The sequence below is a fragment of the Triturus cristatus genome, chromosome 4_1 (genome assembly GCF_964204655.1).
Source record: "Triturus cristatus chromosome 4_1, aTriCri1.1, whole genome shotgun sequence".
Classification (NCBI taxonomy): domain Eukaryota; kingdom Metazoa; phylum Chordata; class Amphibia; order Caudata; family Salamandridae; genus Triturus; species Triturus cristatus.
The window spans coordinates 69,407,412-69,422,793 of NC_140585.1; the positions used below are offsets into that span (position 1 = coordinate 69,407,412).

Genomic DNA, 15,382 nt, shown 5'->3' on the forward strand with positions numbered 1-15,382 from the left:
AAAAACCTTGCAAATTCACTTAAGAAACCATAGGTTTCACACATGTTATAGTTAGCTGGACATTTCACTCGTAAAAAACCAATGAAATTCCCCGTTATAGTTAGTGCAGGCAACTATAACTCACGCGACCGCAATCCTCTGCTGATGACGTCAGATATTACATCACTGATGACATATGTGTCTTTCTGAAAAATAAATATTTGTAATATATGTATAGCTAAAGATTAATGGAAAAAGACATGGGTAAATAAGTGTCTAAATACAGTGATGTAATATCTGACGTCATCAGCAGAGGATTGCGGTCGCGTGAGTTATAGTTGCCTGCACTAACTATAACGGGGGAATTTCATTGTTTTTTTACGAGTGAAATGTCCAGCTAACTATAACATGTGTGAAACCTATGGTTTTTTAAGTGAATTTGCAAGGTTTTTTAAATGCTAATTCGTAACTATAACGTGTGTGAAATCTATGGTTTTTTCAGTGAATATATATATATATATATATATCAAGCTCCCTCACAGGTAGGAAAGAGTGTGGCACAGCTCCGGGGTTCAAAACAGGCAGCTTTATTTATATTTTCTGCGCGTGGATGAAAGGTCCATGAAACGCTTTGGCAGACGCGTTTCAGCTTGTGTAGCTTTCCTCAGTGCCTCGTTCCAATGTCTCCTCATTGTCCCTGGGGGTCAGCTGGAATATAGGTGCTGTTGTAACCACTTACAGTGTGGTGATTACTTGCCCCTCCTCCACCTTAAAGTGAAAAGGCACCTTGCGCACCTCAGTCCTAACCAACGGGATGCTGGTATTTGGAGTCATGTCGTGGACATCCATTAAGTAATTGGGCAATCCAAAGCACCAGGTGATGCCCCAAAACATGTTGGCTGATGACCCCCACACCGCCGCCGGTGCCTGGGTTGGTTAAAGCCACTTGTTTGTCCCCTTCTCAGGCAATTAATATTGCCTCCTCTCTCCTCAGTCCAAAGTAACACCTAGTGGCAATTAACAACAGCAGGGGAGGACGCGTTGCAGCATCATGCACAACACCAAAGGTTGCAGGCTTCCCGCGTAGCTCCTGAACGAGAGGGCGTACCACTAGCCAGATATATATATATATATATATATATATATATATATATATATATATATATATATATATATATATATATATATATATATTGTGTGGGTATATATATTTTTTTATATTTTATTTTAATCTAAAAAAAATGGTTAAAGTAATGTTATAGTTAGGTGAGTATGTCAACATTAATGTTTTAAACTAAAAAGACAGAAATTCAATAGTCAAAGTCAGCAGAGCTAACTATAACGTGGACCTCTCCTATGCATTGCTTATGACCTCACATATTACATCACTCATGACATAATTTATGACATCACTGATGACATCTCAAATGATATAATTGATGACATCACATCATCCAAGCTTTTTTTTGCACAAATTGCTCTATAGATTAGTATGGCATTAGAGGCCTGAAACTAAGTACAAGATAGCTCAGAGGAATGTGAGGCATAAAGGCTAGGGGAAGGCTCCCCCCCATTAATAAAACAAAGCGGCCCTGGCTTTTTTTTTTACAATCCCACGTGAGTCCGGTGGGATCGCAACAATTTTTTCAATTAATTTTGTTGTTTTTTGAGTCAAGCAGAGTGGAGTGTTGTCGAGTGACATAGAGTTGAGTAGAGTGTTGTGGAATGGGGCATTCAGTATAGTACAGTAGCATAGAGTGTTGTAGTAGAGTGTTGAAGAGTGCAGTTTTATAGAGTACGGTAAATATGGTAGAGTGAAGCGGTGTACATTGAAGTTGCGTCAAGATGCCTAAACTGTCGTACAGTGTAGTTGAGTGGAGTAGCCTAGAGTGGACTAAAGTGTCATCTAGAAGAGTGGCGTCTCGCTCGAGTGCACTACACTGTAGTGGTGTTGCATACAGTGAAGAAACGTGCTACAGAGTGGAGTGGCATGAGGTAAAGTGGAGTGGTATGCTGTGTTGCAGAGTGTGTGAAACTGTCGAAGAGTGGAGTACAGTGTAGTGTCAGAGTGGAGTGCAATGTTGTACAGTGGAGTGAGCTGGAGTAGACTACATTATGGTACAGTGTGCTACAGTGGAGGCGCATATAGCCTTGTAGAATGTGGTGGCATACAATGGCGTCGTTTGAAGTGGCATACGATGGAGAGGCATAAAGTGGAATAGTGTAGAGTGGTGCTGCGTCCAGTGGAATGGCATACAGTGAAGTAGCGTACAGTGGAGTTGCATATAGTGGAGAGTCCTTGACTGGAATGGCGCACAGTGGAGTTGGCTACAGCGGATTATCGTATAGTAGACTCTCATAAAGTAGAATAGTGCATAGTGGAGTTGCGTAGAAGGGAGTGGCATACAGTGGAATAGAATAGATTGGAGTAGTGTACAGTGAACTGCTGTAGAGTGGAATAACATAGAGGGAGTAGCGTACAGTCAAGTGGCGGACACCATAGAAGCATACACTGGAGTTACATACAATAGAGTAGGGTAGAGTGAAATAGCTTAGATTGCAGCAGCGTAGACTGGAGTTGCAGACAGTAGAAAAGCATCGAGTAGATTGGTGTAGACTGTAGTAATGTAGAGTGGAGTGTCGTAGACTGGAGCAGCATACAGTGGAGTGGTGTAGAGTGGAGTAAAGTGGAATAGCATAAAGTGGAATGGCGTAGAATGGAGTCGGGTGGAGTGGAGAGGCGGATAGTGGAATAGTGTTGTACAATTACATGGCATACAGGGGACTGGCATAGAGTGGAGTGGCAGTGGAATAGCGTACAGTAGACTAGCATACACTGAAATAGAGTACAGTGAGTGGAGTGGCATACATTAGAGTGGGGTACAAAGGAATTACGTACAGTATAGTGACGGAATTGGAGTGGGGTAGAGTGGAGTGGCATAGAGGAGGCTAGCAAAGAATAGAGAGTTGTGAGTGGAGCTGCTTACAGTGGAATATTGTATAGTACACTGGCATACTGGCTAGTGACACAGAGTGGAGTGGCCCAGATGGGAGTGTCATACAGTGGAGCGGCATACATTGCAATAGCGTTCAGTGGAGTGGTGTACAGTGCAGTGGCGTACAGTGCAGTGGCATAGAGTGGAGTGTGGTAGAGTGGGCTGGTGTACAGTGGAATAGTGTAGATTGGAGCGGCATAGAGTTGGACTGCCATAGTGTGGTTTGCTGTAGAGTGGAGTTAGATGCAATATACAGGTGTACAATTAAACATAGTAGAGTGCAGTGGCGTACAGCGGAATAGCATACACTGCAATGGGGCACAGTGGAGTGGCGTAGAGTGGAGTGAGGTACAGTGTAGTGGCGTACAGTGGAATAGCATGGACTGGAGTGGCAAACAGTAGAGTGGCATAAAAAATGGAATGTTGTAGAGTGGAATACCATGAAGTGGACTGGGGTAGACTGTAGTGGCGTACAATGTAATTATTGTAATCGCATACTGTGGAGTGGTGTAGAGTAGAATTTTGTAGAGTTGAGTGGCATACTGTGGAGTAGGATACAGTGGAGTGGTGTACAGTGGAATAATGTGGAGTTTACAGGTGTACAGTGTAGTGTAGTAACGTAGAGTGGAGTGGCATATAGTGGACTAATGTGAAGTAGAATGAAGTGTCGTATAGGGGAATAGCTTAGCGTGTAGTAGCGTAGAGTGTGGTGACATAGATTGAAATGGCTTGGGGTAGCGTAGAATGGAGTGGTATACACTATATAGCATACAGTGGCATATAGTGGAATGGCGTATAGTGGGGTGGCGTACAGTGGAAAAGCATATAGTGATGTGGTGTACACTGAAATGAGGACAGTGGTCGATGCGGAAGCACAGTGAGTGCGGGTAATGAGGAGAAGAAACCTAGGGTGTCTCTCAAGATGTGTGAATGGAGAAGGGGTATGACTGGCTGCATGTGGCGGGACGTGCCAGCTGGGTGAAGACGGGCTAGAGAGAGAAGCAGGACTGCTTTCCTAGTATTATATCACTGATGATGCGGTAACTGCATAGTGACTGTACCATTTTATGTTGCTGTTATTGTTTTTATTGTATTGCTCATTGGTAGAAAAGCATATGTATATGCATTTTATTAATGTGATACTTTGTATTGCTCCTGTAGGGGCGAACTGCTGACTAAACTAATAACTAATAAAAAGAGTTTAAAAAAAATATATCAAAATATTTAATCATAAAATATATATTTTTTATATATATAGATTTGTTTAACATTAAATCAACTGTATATATATGTATATATATATATATTTTTAAGTCGGAATAAATAAATTTATGTTGACATTATTTCTTATAGGGTTGTATTTTCAGTGGGAGGGTGTTGCAGTACCAGTGGTTGGCTGTGTGTGGTGCTGGACTTACTCTAGGCCTGAGCTGGAGTACATTTACTACTGCTTTGGATCCTTATTGGCTATAGTAACCTGCTGCTTGTGAATAACGATGGGCTTAATCTTTTATGGGTGGGTGTCTTCCCCTTCTAAAACCCTTATTTAGCCCTCTCCAAGCGCCTCCTTACTCCTCCCTAGACCCCTCCCATTTAGCAGGAAGTGTGACCCATCTTCCAGCCCTCGCCCATGTCCCTTCCACATTTACCAAGAAGTAGTAAAGTTACTTGTGTGATGCTCTCCCCATAGAAAAGATAGGGGATTGGAGGTGGAAATTTCCACTCGTACGTTTGTGTATTGTGTATCAGCCATGCTGGTGGGATTTTGCCAGCCGGCTGCCTTGTGCATAATGGGTCAGAACAGATCAACTTGTACCTTGGCTATAGCAGTATTTTTGGGAGAAAAAGAGAGGGAGATTGCGTCTTGTGTATTGCATTTTCCCTGGATTGCTGGTGCTGTTTTATCTGTAGCTGCACCTTTGGGCACTGTTTTATTATTATTCTGTTATTTAACAGCCTAGTACTATTGCACAATATCTTATTTGAATGAGTATGTGTTGATAATCAGATGCCACTCATTGTTGTGGAATGTTGTACCCTAAGAGGCAGCTGCTGGCTGAATTAAATTAAATAAAGCACGGGGCTAGTACTTATATTGTTAGGGATCTTCCAAGAACTGGAGGTAGGATAGACAAAGTGAAGAGAATATTTTTAACAGAACTGCCCAAGATCACAAAGGAAGTCAGAGGAGAAAAGGAATCCAAGGGAGCTAAGAAAGTCTTAAGCTCAGAAAGAACAGGCAGTCAAGACACAATTCAGAATTCAGAATAACAAACACCCATGGCATGCATGACGTAGAGTTATCATGATCAATAGTAGAAAAGCACTCAAGAGCTTCACACGGTAAGAATGATGCCCCTTAAGTTCCTCACCCACAACTGCTGTTACAACATGACTGCAGAATGTTCACGTGTAGCCATGTGTAGGATAACATGCGATGGTAAGGTCTGTAGAGCTGGTACCTACGGTGATGTTATAAAAGGTAATATAAAGACAATACTCAGCCAATGAGTAACACTACTTATGCTGTCAGCTCTTCCCAAAAATCCTGCCAATCACACAAGAGCACGGAGAGCAGTAGGAGCTAGGAGGCCTGGAACACAATTTGTAGCCACAAAATATAAGGAGCAAGAAAGGAAGAATGCTTCATGGGAAAGAAGGTAAAACACAGATGAGACTCGGTAGAAAGAAACTAATTAGACTCTGGAACTGGGAAGTAAAGAAGCTGTTATGGAAACTGGAACTAAGGAAGAAGGAAAAGAAGGAGGAAGGCGGGGGCTTGTAAGAGAGTAGCTACTGCAATAGTGGAAGTTCAGCTTCACAATCAAGAGGCAGAAACCTTCTACCACAAATCCCATAATGGAGTGACCACATGTTAGGCAACAATGAGGAGGTAAGTAACAGCAGTTTGAATGTGAAACCCACACGTCCTATGTGGCCTCAAACTGTTTGAGCGGGAACATCTATTAGATGTAAAAACAAAGTAATGCGACAGCAACACATCTGTAATATTTGAAGATATAATAGGTTACCGTATTAAACTTGATCAGGAGACATGATGGTAGGCAACCTAGGTAATTCCCTGTGAAATACAAAAAACAATCTTGGAAGGATGCCAATTAGTGCAGTGAAGCTCAAAAGTGTGCAAAATTTGCAATCAACGTTAGACCAAAGAATGAGTAAATGTTAAAAGAAACAGCAGCAAGCGTGGCAGTGATACCAGCAGAGCATGAGGTGCCGCGGTAACACACATAACAACGAGGTGTGAAGCATGATGGAGAAGGCAACAAAAATAGGAAATATTTGAAACAACCTAGGATCCAAGGGGAACTATCCTATGTAGAACTATCCTATGTAACCTCAAAGCACGTAGAATATTAAGTGTCACTAACATGATTACTATAATGTCGACCATAAAATGCCGGGAGAGTAGAACCTTTCTGTACCACTAGTCGCAGCTGGTATAAAGCATACCTGGCGTGGTACGTTGCACTCAGTAGTGGTAGTTCAAGAAACCGGGACACGGCATAGGACAGGGCTGGTAGAAGCCACAGGGATTATGTTTTAGCTTTGGAATTTTAAATTCTTGAACCATAAAATCAGGTCAAACAGGAAGATTACTACACTGACCAACACTGGACTAAAGAAATAGAGGGTTAAAAGATCTCACTAATTCTCACATGTATGATCCACCTCAGTGCTTAATTTGAGCCGGTAGTTTCCTGTGCTCAACACCAGCACTTAATTGTCAACACAGGCACTGATGACAGCTGCCACATGGTGGCGCTGTTTGTGTAATTTAGGGATTAGCAGAACAGCAGTTGTTTATTAATCCAATATCTATTAAAATCAACTAGTACCTGCCGTCCAAGCCATTCATATAGCTTTAGTGGCCTGAAATTGTCTGAATTGTAACACTTGTAGGAGCGTGATGGTTAGTAGTTCAATCAATCAATCAATCAGGGGTTTGTAAAGCACGCTACTCACCTGTGAGGGTGTCAAGGCGCTGGGGGGATGGGGGGCGGCTCTGGATCAGTCGAAGAGCCAGGTCTTGAGGTCCTTCCTGAACCTGTGCAGGATCTGGGAGTGTCTGATGTTCACAGGGAGTTCGTTCCAGGTTTTGCCCGCGATGTAGGGAAAAGCTCTCCCGCCGGTTCTGTTTCGGCGGATACGGGGGACCTTTGCCAGGGTGAGGTCAGCGGAGCGGAGGCTCCTCTTGGGTGCGCGGAAGGATACTCTCTCGTTGAGGTATTTGGATCCGATGTTGTGGAGAGATTTGTAGGTGTGAGTGAGGAGTTTGAAGGTAACCCTCTTCTCGACGGGGAGCCAGTGGAGGCCTCGTAGGTGATGGGTCATGTGCTCATGGCACGGTGTCCCGAGGATGAGTCTGGCTGCAGCGCTCTGGATGGTCTGGAACCTGTGCAGGAGAGACTTGTTGATTCCGGCGTAGAGGGCGTTGCCTAGTCCAGTCAGCTAGTGATGAGTGCATGGGTGACAGTCCTTCTGCAGTCTGGGGGGATCCACTTGAAAGTCTTACGGAGGATGTGGAGGGAGTTGAAACTAGTGGAGGCGACAGCATTGATCTGACGGTTCATGGAGAGGTAGGAGTCGAGGATGATGCCGAGGTTCCGGGCGTGGTCTGTAGGGGTGGGTGTGCTCCCGAGGGTGGAGGGCCACCAGGTGTTGTCCCAGGCGGAGGTGCAGGGTCCGAGGATGAGGACCTCGGTCATCTCTGAGTTTAGCTTTAGGCAGCTGTCCTTCATCCAGGCTGCCACGTTCTTCATACCTTCCTGGAAACAGAGTCTGGTGTCTTCGGGGTTTTTTGTGAGAGAGAGGATGAACTGGGTGTCGTCGGCGTAGGATACGATGCTGAGCCCATGCTGTCTGACGATGGCGGCGAGGGGGGCCATGTAGATGTTGAAAAGCATGGGGCTGAGTGATGATCCCTGGAGTACTCTGCAGTTGATTTCCGTGGGTTTGGAGAGGAAGGGAGGGAGTCGGATCCTCTGGGTTCTGCCGGAGAGGAAGGATTGGATCCAGTCATGGGCGTCTCCTCGAATTCCTGTGTAGTGCAGTCGGGCTGCGAGAGTGCGACGAGAGACGGTGTTGAAGGCTACGGAGAGGTCTATAAGGATGAGGGGTGTGGTGTGTCCCTGGTCGAGTAGTATGCGGATGTCGTCAGTGGCAGCGAGGAGGGCGGTCTCGGAGCTGGTGGTTGCCGTGGAATCCAGACTGGGAGGCGTCCAGGATGGAGTTTTCTTCTATGAAGGCATTCAGCTGGGCGTTCACGAGTCTTTCGGTGACTTTGGCCGCAAAGGGGAGGAGGGACATGGGATAGTTGTGTTGGTTCTGTCACTGGAAGCGCTGGCGGGGGCAATGAGTGGTGCAAAATGCAGTGACCTCCTGACAAACGTCCTGGCACTTATTTTATTACAATTTAAGCACTGATCAAGCTAGCAACTTTCAGCCAGATGTGCTTATTCCTCCACCATCCTTGTGCAGGATGGGAACAGACGAAGCATTGAGCTAGGAATTCTAGGGTTTAGAGACTGTGGCAGAAAAAGCGTACAGACTGCAACAAAATTCGTCATGGAGCCAAGTAAATCACCATGAGGTGTACACCGCAAGGTCAAGGGTTCTGGAGTCTTTGCAAGGAATATCTTTGTATGGAATAGCACACCGGCTTACACAAAACCCAACGAGGATCTGAAATGAAAGAGAATTTCAGAATATTTTTCAAAAAGTCTGGAAATCAGTTTATGGATATAACAGAAGGTCAGAAAGGTAAGGGAGCTTAGCTGAACACTAGAAAGTAGAGATAGGCCCTCTTGTGGTGGGCAGAACTGCTGATGGTTTAAGACGTATATGCCACCTTATTTCGCATGCGTTTACAACGCATGGCGTTACAACGCGGTCGTTACAACGACCGCGGTCATTACAACAACCGCGTTGTTAGTTTGCATACCGTTACAACGCAAGTCGGAACAACGACTTGCGTTGTAAGGGGCGCTGGATGTTGGAATAGTATAATTTACTATTCCAACTCCAGTCTGTGCAGACAGTAGGGAAGGTGTTGGATTTTAAATCCAACACCTTCTGCCCCTTACAACGCAAGTCGTTGTTCCGACTTGCGTTGTAACGGTATGCAAACTAACAACGCGGTCGTTGTAACGACCGCGCTGTAACGCCATGCGTTGTTTCGCATGCGTTGTTAACGTTGTTTACCGTTTAAGACATCAGTATTAATTACGGTGCATTCCCAGGACTCGGGGGCTCATTACGATGGCGGACAGGCTGCAGTACATCCGCCATCGACCCGGGGATTGGTACCAGCCGCCAATAAGGCGGCGGACCCGCACATGAGATTACAATGTGACCGCCACTGGGGGGGTCGCATTGTGCATGTTTTCAATTGCGGCGTAATGGAAAAAATGCATGTTGTGCATTTCCCTGCACTACGTGGCAGGCACCATGCGGTGCCTACCACATGGTTCAGAGAAATGTATAGGGGCACCAAAGGTGCCCCTATACATTTCCCCTATACAAATGCACATACATCCGGCCCTGCACAAGGTGGGGCCTGCAACAGGCCCCTAAAGCACATCCCCGCCAGCCTTTCCATGGCGGTTGAGCTGCAATGGAAAGGCTGGTGGGTATGCAGCATCCTAATCTGGCAGACGGTGCCTGCTATGCACCGTCACCATTTTGTGGATGCGGGGCGGGTCCGACAGGCAATCGTAACAATTGCCTCTGTCGGACCTGTGGGGGACAGGCGTTTCGCCCGTCAGGCACACCGCCCGCCATCCTGATCTGGCGAATAGAAAATGGCCTTACGATGACGGTGAACCTGCCACCGGCCGGTAGATAAAACAGAGCAGCCAGGCCGTGCGTGTAACACAAAAAGACCACATCAACGAGGAGGCCTCACTATCTATTAGCAGGACCGGGGGGCTGCTGACAAAGTTTGAAAATGTGCATTAGAAATGTGACCATTAATGTAACAAAAGTTAAAATGTGGGCTTTAGACAGTCGAAGCAAGCATGAGTCCTGCAGACCATACAATAAAATGCCCCTAAAGTGATGGAACTCAGCCTGAGCCGTGGGACCCTGCTGTTTGCTGTGTACCGGCTCTTCATGAGTGCATGTCTGCATCTGATGAAATGATTTATCCGAAAGATTCCAAAAGGAACTCTCATTTCAGAGACTGCTGCTTCTGTCTGGAGAACCATAACTCAAATAGTTTGCACCCGTGTCTGGTGTAGCTTCTGGTACATTCTTTGACCATTGCTTTAGGAGACCCCGAGGAGTCCCACAGTAAGTGGTATTTTTACACCACTGGAATAATGTTATTAAACATGAACATCCCCCTGTCCCTTAGCCATTCCAGTCTACCATGGTTTGACCAATGCTTAGTGGTCAAATATGTGCTGTTTGCTGTTTCTCCACCTGGTTATGCCCACCAAGCACTACCCACCTGCCCAACAGCACCAGGATACTTTATATAATTTGCCCCCTGCCCTCACTCTGAAATTATTGACTACAGCCCTGGTGCAAAGGGAGAACCCTGGTTATCCAGGTGGAATGCATTGGTATTGTATTGTGGCCCCAAATACCAGTAAATGAGAGCATTCACAATGCTCCCTAATAATCACTGCCTCCCCCGCTCCTAGAAAAGCCCCCACATCACACCACTAACCACTCCACCCCCAAACTCCTAGAAAAGGTCGCACGTCACACCACCACACCACTAACCCCTATGCCACCTCCACTCCTGGAAAAGGTCGCACGCCACACCACTAACCACTCTGCCCCCATAAAAGGTCGCACGTCACACCACTAACCACTCCGCCCCCCTTCCTAGAAAAGCCACTATGTCACACAACTAACCACTCCGCCCCCCACTTATGGGAAAGCCCCCCACGTCACACCACTTACCACTCTACCCCCCCACTCCTAGAAAAGCCCCTACGTCACACCACTTACCGCTCCACTCCCCACACCACAAAAGCCCACACGTCACACCACTAACCACTCCCGCCCCCACTCCTAGAAAAGCCTCCACGTCACACCACTAACCACTCTGCCCCCCTTCCTAGAAAAGCCTCCACATCACACCACTAACCACTCCGCCCCCCACCCCTAGAAAAGCCCCCCACGTCACACTACTAACCACTTTGACTTCCCGCTCCCCTGGAAAAGGTTGCACGTCACACCATTAACCATTCTGCCCCCCCACTCCTATAAAAGCCTCCACGTCACATCAATAACCACTCGGCCACCTTCCCCCACTCCTAGAAAAGCCCCTACATCACACCACTTACCCTTACCACTCCACCCCCACCACTCCAAGAAAAGCCCCCGCGTCACAACACTAACCACTCTTTTCTGCTTCATTCCATTGGCCTCTGCAGCCGGAATTCGAGGTGATCATCTCTGAGACCAGCTTTGTGACCACAGAGATCAACGTCGCCCTCAACAACCTGAAGACATGGACCAAAGACGAACACGTGGAGAAAAACTGGGTGAGTCCTAAAGCAACAGAGGTGGGAAAGAAAAAGCAAAGCGCTAGAGGTTAGATTGGTCTGCTCTCTGAAGGTGCCTGAAGAGGTCTGCAAGGGAAAGCTGGGGCTCGATGTGGTCAAAGGCCCGGAAAGTCGACAATGAAAGGATGAGTTGGGGGTGTTGCCTCCCCCTCCTGTATCAGGAGTTCTTTGCAGGAGAGAGACCTAATGCATACAATCTGGGGGTGCCGAGGGCTACATTCATATGGGGGGTGATACTTTCTTGTCGGGGATCTGTGGTGGGTTGGACACTGCAACCACTCCAAAGATGGTCATCTTGCACATCAATGTTGACTTGGACATTACTAGGTCCAAACTGTCTTGGCCTTGGCTGGGGATAGTTGTTGCGAAATAAGCCATAGTCCGCCATTGGTGGCGAAGGAGGCTCGATCACTGCATGTCCATGGAGAAACTGGTCTTTGATGCAGGAGGCTGCTGCAGAAATTTTGAAAAATCTGGGAAGCCGGGAGGAAATCTCAGGGGTTCAATATAGATCCATTAGACACACCAAATGATACGTTTAATACAACATTCCTAGCTGCCAATCCTGAATTGGCTCACACAGAGTGGGAAGCCCTGGGTTATGGATGATCTATTGATGGGCTCTCCTGAAGAATAGGCTCTTTACCATCCTTTTGATCGGCTGACTTGTATCCTTCCACTGCTCACATTTAAGGAACTACCTTTTTCTTTTTCATTCAGCCCTCCGTACTTCAAAGGTTTTGTTTCGGACAGACTAGTCCTTAATACGATTCCTTCTTTCCTCTCCAAAGTGAGCTCACATTTTCATTAACAACAGAAGATGATTTTCCAGAGTTTGTCCCAAATACAATTTCACTGGAGCAGCTGCTCCTTCATACTTCAACTGTGAGGAGAGCAGTCCATGCTTACCTAGATAGAGGTTTTTCTTTCATGAAGGGAGATAACTTGTCAATTCCATATCAGCCAGGAAAGGTTTGAAGCCGTCTATATCTTCCCTGAGCAGATGGATAAGATCTGTGATTGGTTGCACTTACTCAGGAGAAAGCCTACCTTGCCCTGGAGCGTACGTCAACCAGAAGTATGGCCACTTCTGGGCAGAAGTTCAGGGAACTTCCATCACACAGAGATTTTCCTGACAGGCACTGGGACTGACCATTCTACTTGTGCAAACATCTGGTCTGACCACTACTGCCAACATTTGGATCTTGGCTGAAAACTCCACGAAGGCTAACCTGACCGCCCTAAATTTCCTTTCTATTGGAAGAATGAAGCCTGCCCGGTGAAAACCATCTGCCCAGCGTCTCTTAAGAATCCAGTACAGCCCCCAACAATGTCTGCTGGCATCTGCTCTAATCATAGTAATCAGGGGGAGGAGAGTACACCCTTCATTAGATGATTTTAATCTAACCACCAACTTAGTTCTTTACTCAGTCACCTGGTCATAATAAAAACTGGACTCAGGGGATTCTTTGATGTCAGATTCCAACCAGCCAGGAGTTGGTGACTAATAGTCCCAAATGAAACCTCGCCCAGGAACCACCTACTGTCACCGCCATGACCGCTTGCATACATAACTAGACCCCAGTCTTCGGGGCAGGCAGGCTCAACATGTGTTCAATGCAGAATCCGATTATGTCACAATGAGAGACTAATGCTTCCTTAGTTTGAAATCTCACCCCAGTGAACTTGAGATCCTGTGTCAGAGTGAGGATCGACTTTTTCTAATTTATTAGAACCCATGACTGATTAGTAGAGCACATGATGTATATGTAGACTTGTCCTCTCCTTTGATAGAACCTGCACCAGCAGTCATCTAAACAAGGCACTACGACTCGCCCTTAACAATAGAAGAGGGCCACTAGAGGAGGTATCACAAAGAGAGGGTGGAGCACACTGCCACTGAGTGGTAACTCTGTATCACTCACCGGCAGTGTGCTCCCACCCACCTGAGAAGAATTGGGCAGCATTTCCAGAATCCCCAAAATAATGTGTTGCTCTCTACTGAACTAGGACAATTATGCTGAAACTCGTGATCAGAGATACACAGCACTGGCAGCACCAACAAGGGTGAGAATCTAAAGACGGTCACTGAAGTAAGTGTTATCATGCACTACATTTACCATGATTCATTGGGCCAAACTGAGTGCTGGGATGTGATGCAGGGTGCTCCCATCCTCTTTTTACTTTTTTTTTTTTTAAGAGGAGCTATCACCTTGGTAAAGATTAGAGGAGCTGATTTTAGGCCGAAAGGCAGTGACTGGAAATGAAAATGCTGCCTCCGCACTGAAAAACAGAGATGCTGTTGGTGTTCCTCGCAAATTGGGATATATAAATATGCACTGTGAAGACTAGCTTCACCATGAACTCTCTCTATTGCACCAATGGGATAAATCATTTATTTATAAGGAATCCATCATGAAATGGAACGTTTTAACCCATCTGTTTGCTGCTTTTGAGTGCAACACTGGTCGATACCCACCCTGATGCTTTCTCCACCAGACCCTTGGCTTGGCGTGAATTGGCATTGGGGCTATAGCCCTCTTTATTGGTAAGTCCAGTATTCTGTGCCGTAATGCTTGAAATTTGTTTGGGCTGCGAGGCACTGGAGCAGGGATGTACACTGGATCTTGGGGCCTGGATGCAAATTCTATTGCATAACCTCGATGAATTATATTCAGCACCCAGAGATCTTCTGTCCGATAAGGTAGAAATTGTTTGGATATGTCCCCCAGCTGGAACCTCTTGTGCATCTATTGGCCAATAATCCGGGCCGCTGATTCCTCCGCGGTGCCGTGCTAGATGTGGAAAATATATTTGCGGATGAACCTCATGGCTCGAATTGTTTCCTCCTCCTCACTTGTCTCCAATAATCTGGTGAAGTGGAATCTGAGGTGGATGCTGAACCTTCCCCTCACAGGGGAAGGCATGCTTTCCATCCTTGTAGACCTTGGCTACCACTTCGCATAGTTATCCAGGACTGTCCCTCTTGAAAATGGTATCTTTGGGGGAGGAGCCAAGATGGCGACCGGGACGGCAGCGTAGACTCCCGGCTCCGTGAACCTCCGCATCCCGCACGGATATCCTGCACGAGATCCTCAACCTGTGCTACGCGGTCGTGTTTCTGAAGGAGAGTGGCACCCGACTGTGTGACTCCGAGGTTTCTGGCTGCGGTATCGCCTGAGAAACGAGCATTTGAACTTTGCGGCCTGTGCGGCCCTGGAGCCGGGACCTCAAGTGGACGCCGTGGCCGGGTGGCAGTTCAACAACAGCGGCCTGTTGTGACTGGGCGGAGGCGGTCCACCGGAGCGGTGCCAAACTCGGCCTACATTTCGTCGTGGTCGTTTCTACTGTCAAGTGTAGCGGTCCGAGTGCATGCCCGTGGGTGCAATTCTCAGATCCTCCGGTGGCTGCCCCTGCCTTCGATGGTGAGCTGCCCGGCTGCCGCCCGTATCCTGCCCTGATCATTGCGGGCCGCCCCCGGCTTTTTACGGGAGCGGGTCCGTAGTGGGGACGACTGTTGCCCGTGACCACGCAACGGATAACTTTTCGCCTGCCCCCGGAACCCGGTCACCAGCGACGTGGCCATCTAGACGCTTGTCCCAGGGTCCCGGCCCCGGTGAGGGTCGGGCATACTTGGCGGCCATCTTGTTGCGATGCAGCCTACCATCCTGTCCGCTGGGTCGCAGCGGGCTTGTGAGAGTGCGACTTTTGGGAGTGTGGCGGCGCGATCGCAGAGAGCTGTGCTGGGGTACGGCGACCTCCTCGAGGCCCTTGGTGCTCTTCACTCCTCCTTGCTTCATGGTGTCGGGGTCTTGGGGAGTAAGCTCGACGGTGTGGCGTCGGCGTTGGGGCAATGGCGGCCCG

At 47.2% G+C, this 15,382-nt stretch overlaps 1 protein-coding gene across 2 annotated transcripts in view; it reads left to right on the top strand.

The window, feature by feature from the left end:
• LOC146839547 (aldehyde dehydrogenase family 3 member B1-like) overlaps window positions 1-15,382 on the top strand; it is a 200,428-nt gene that overhangs the window by 145,118 nt on the left and 39,928 nt on the right. For both annotated transcript variants that reach the window (XM_085651608.1, XM_085651609.1), the window contains one exon: window positions 11,387-11,497. In XM_085651608.1, coding sequence (XP_085507734.1) covers window positions 11,387-11,497 — 111 coding nt within the window. The remainder of the gene's footprint in view (window positions 1-11,386; window positions 11,498-15,382) is intronic.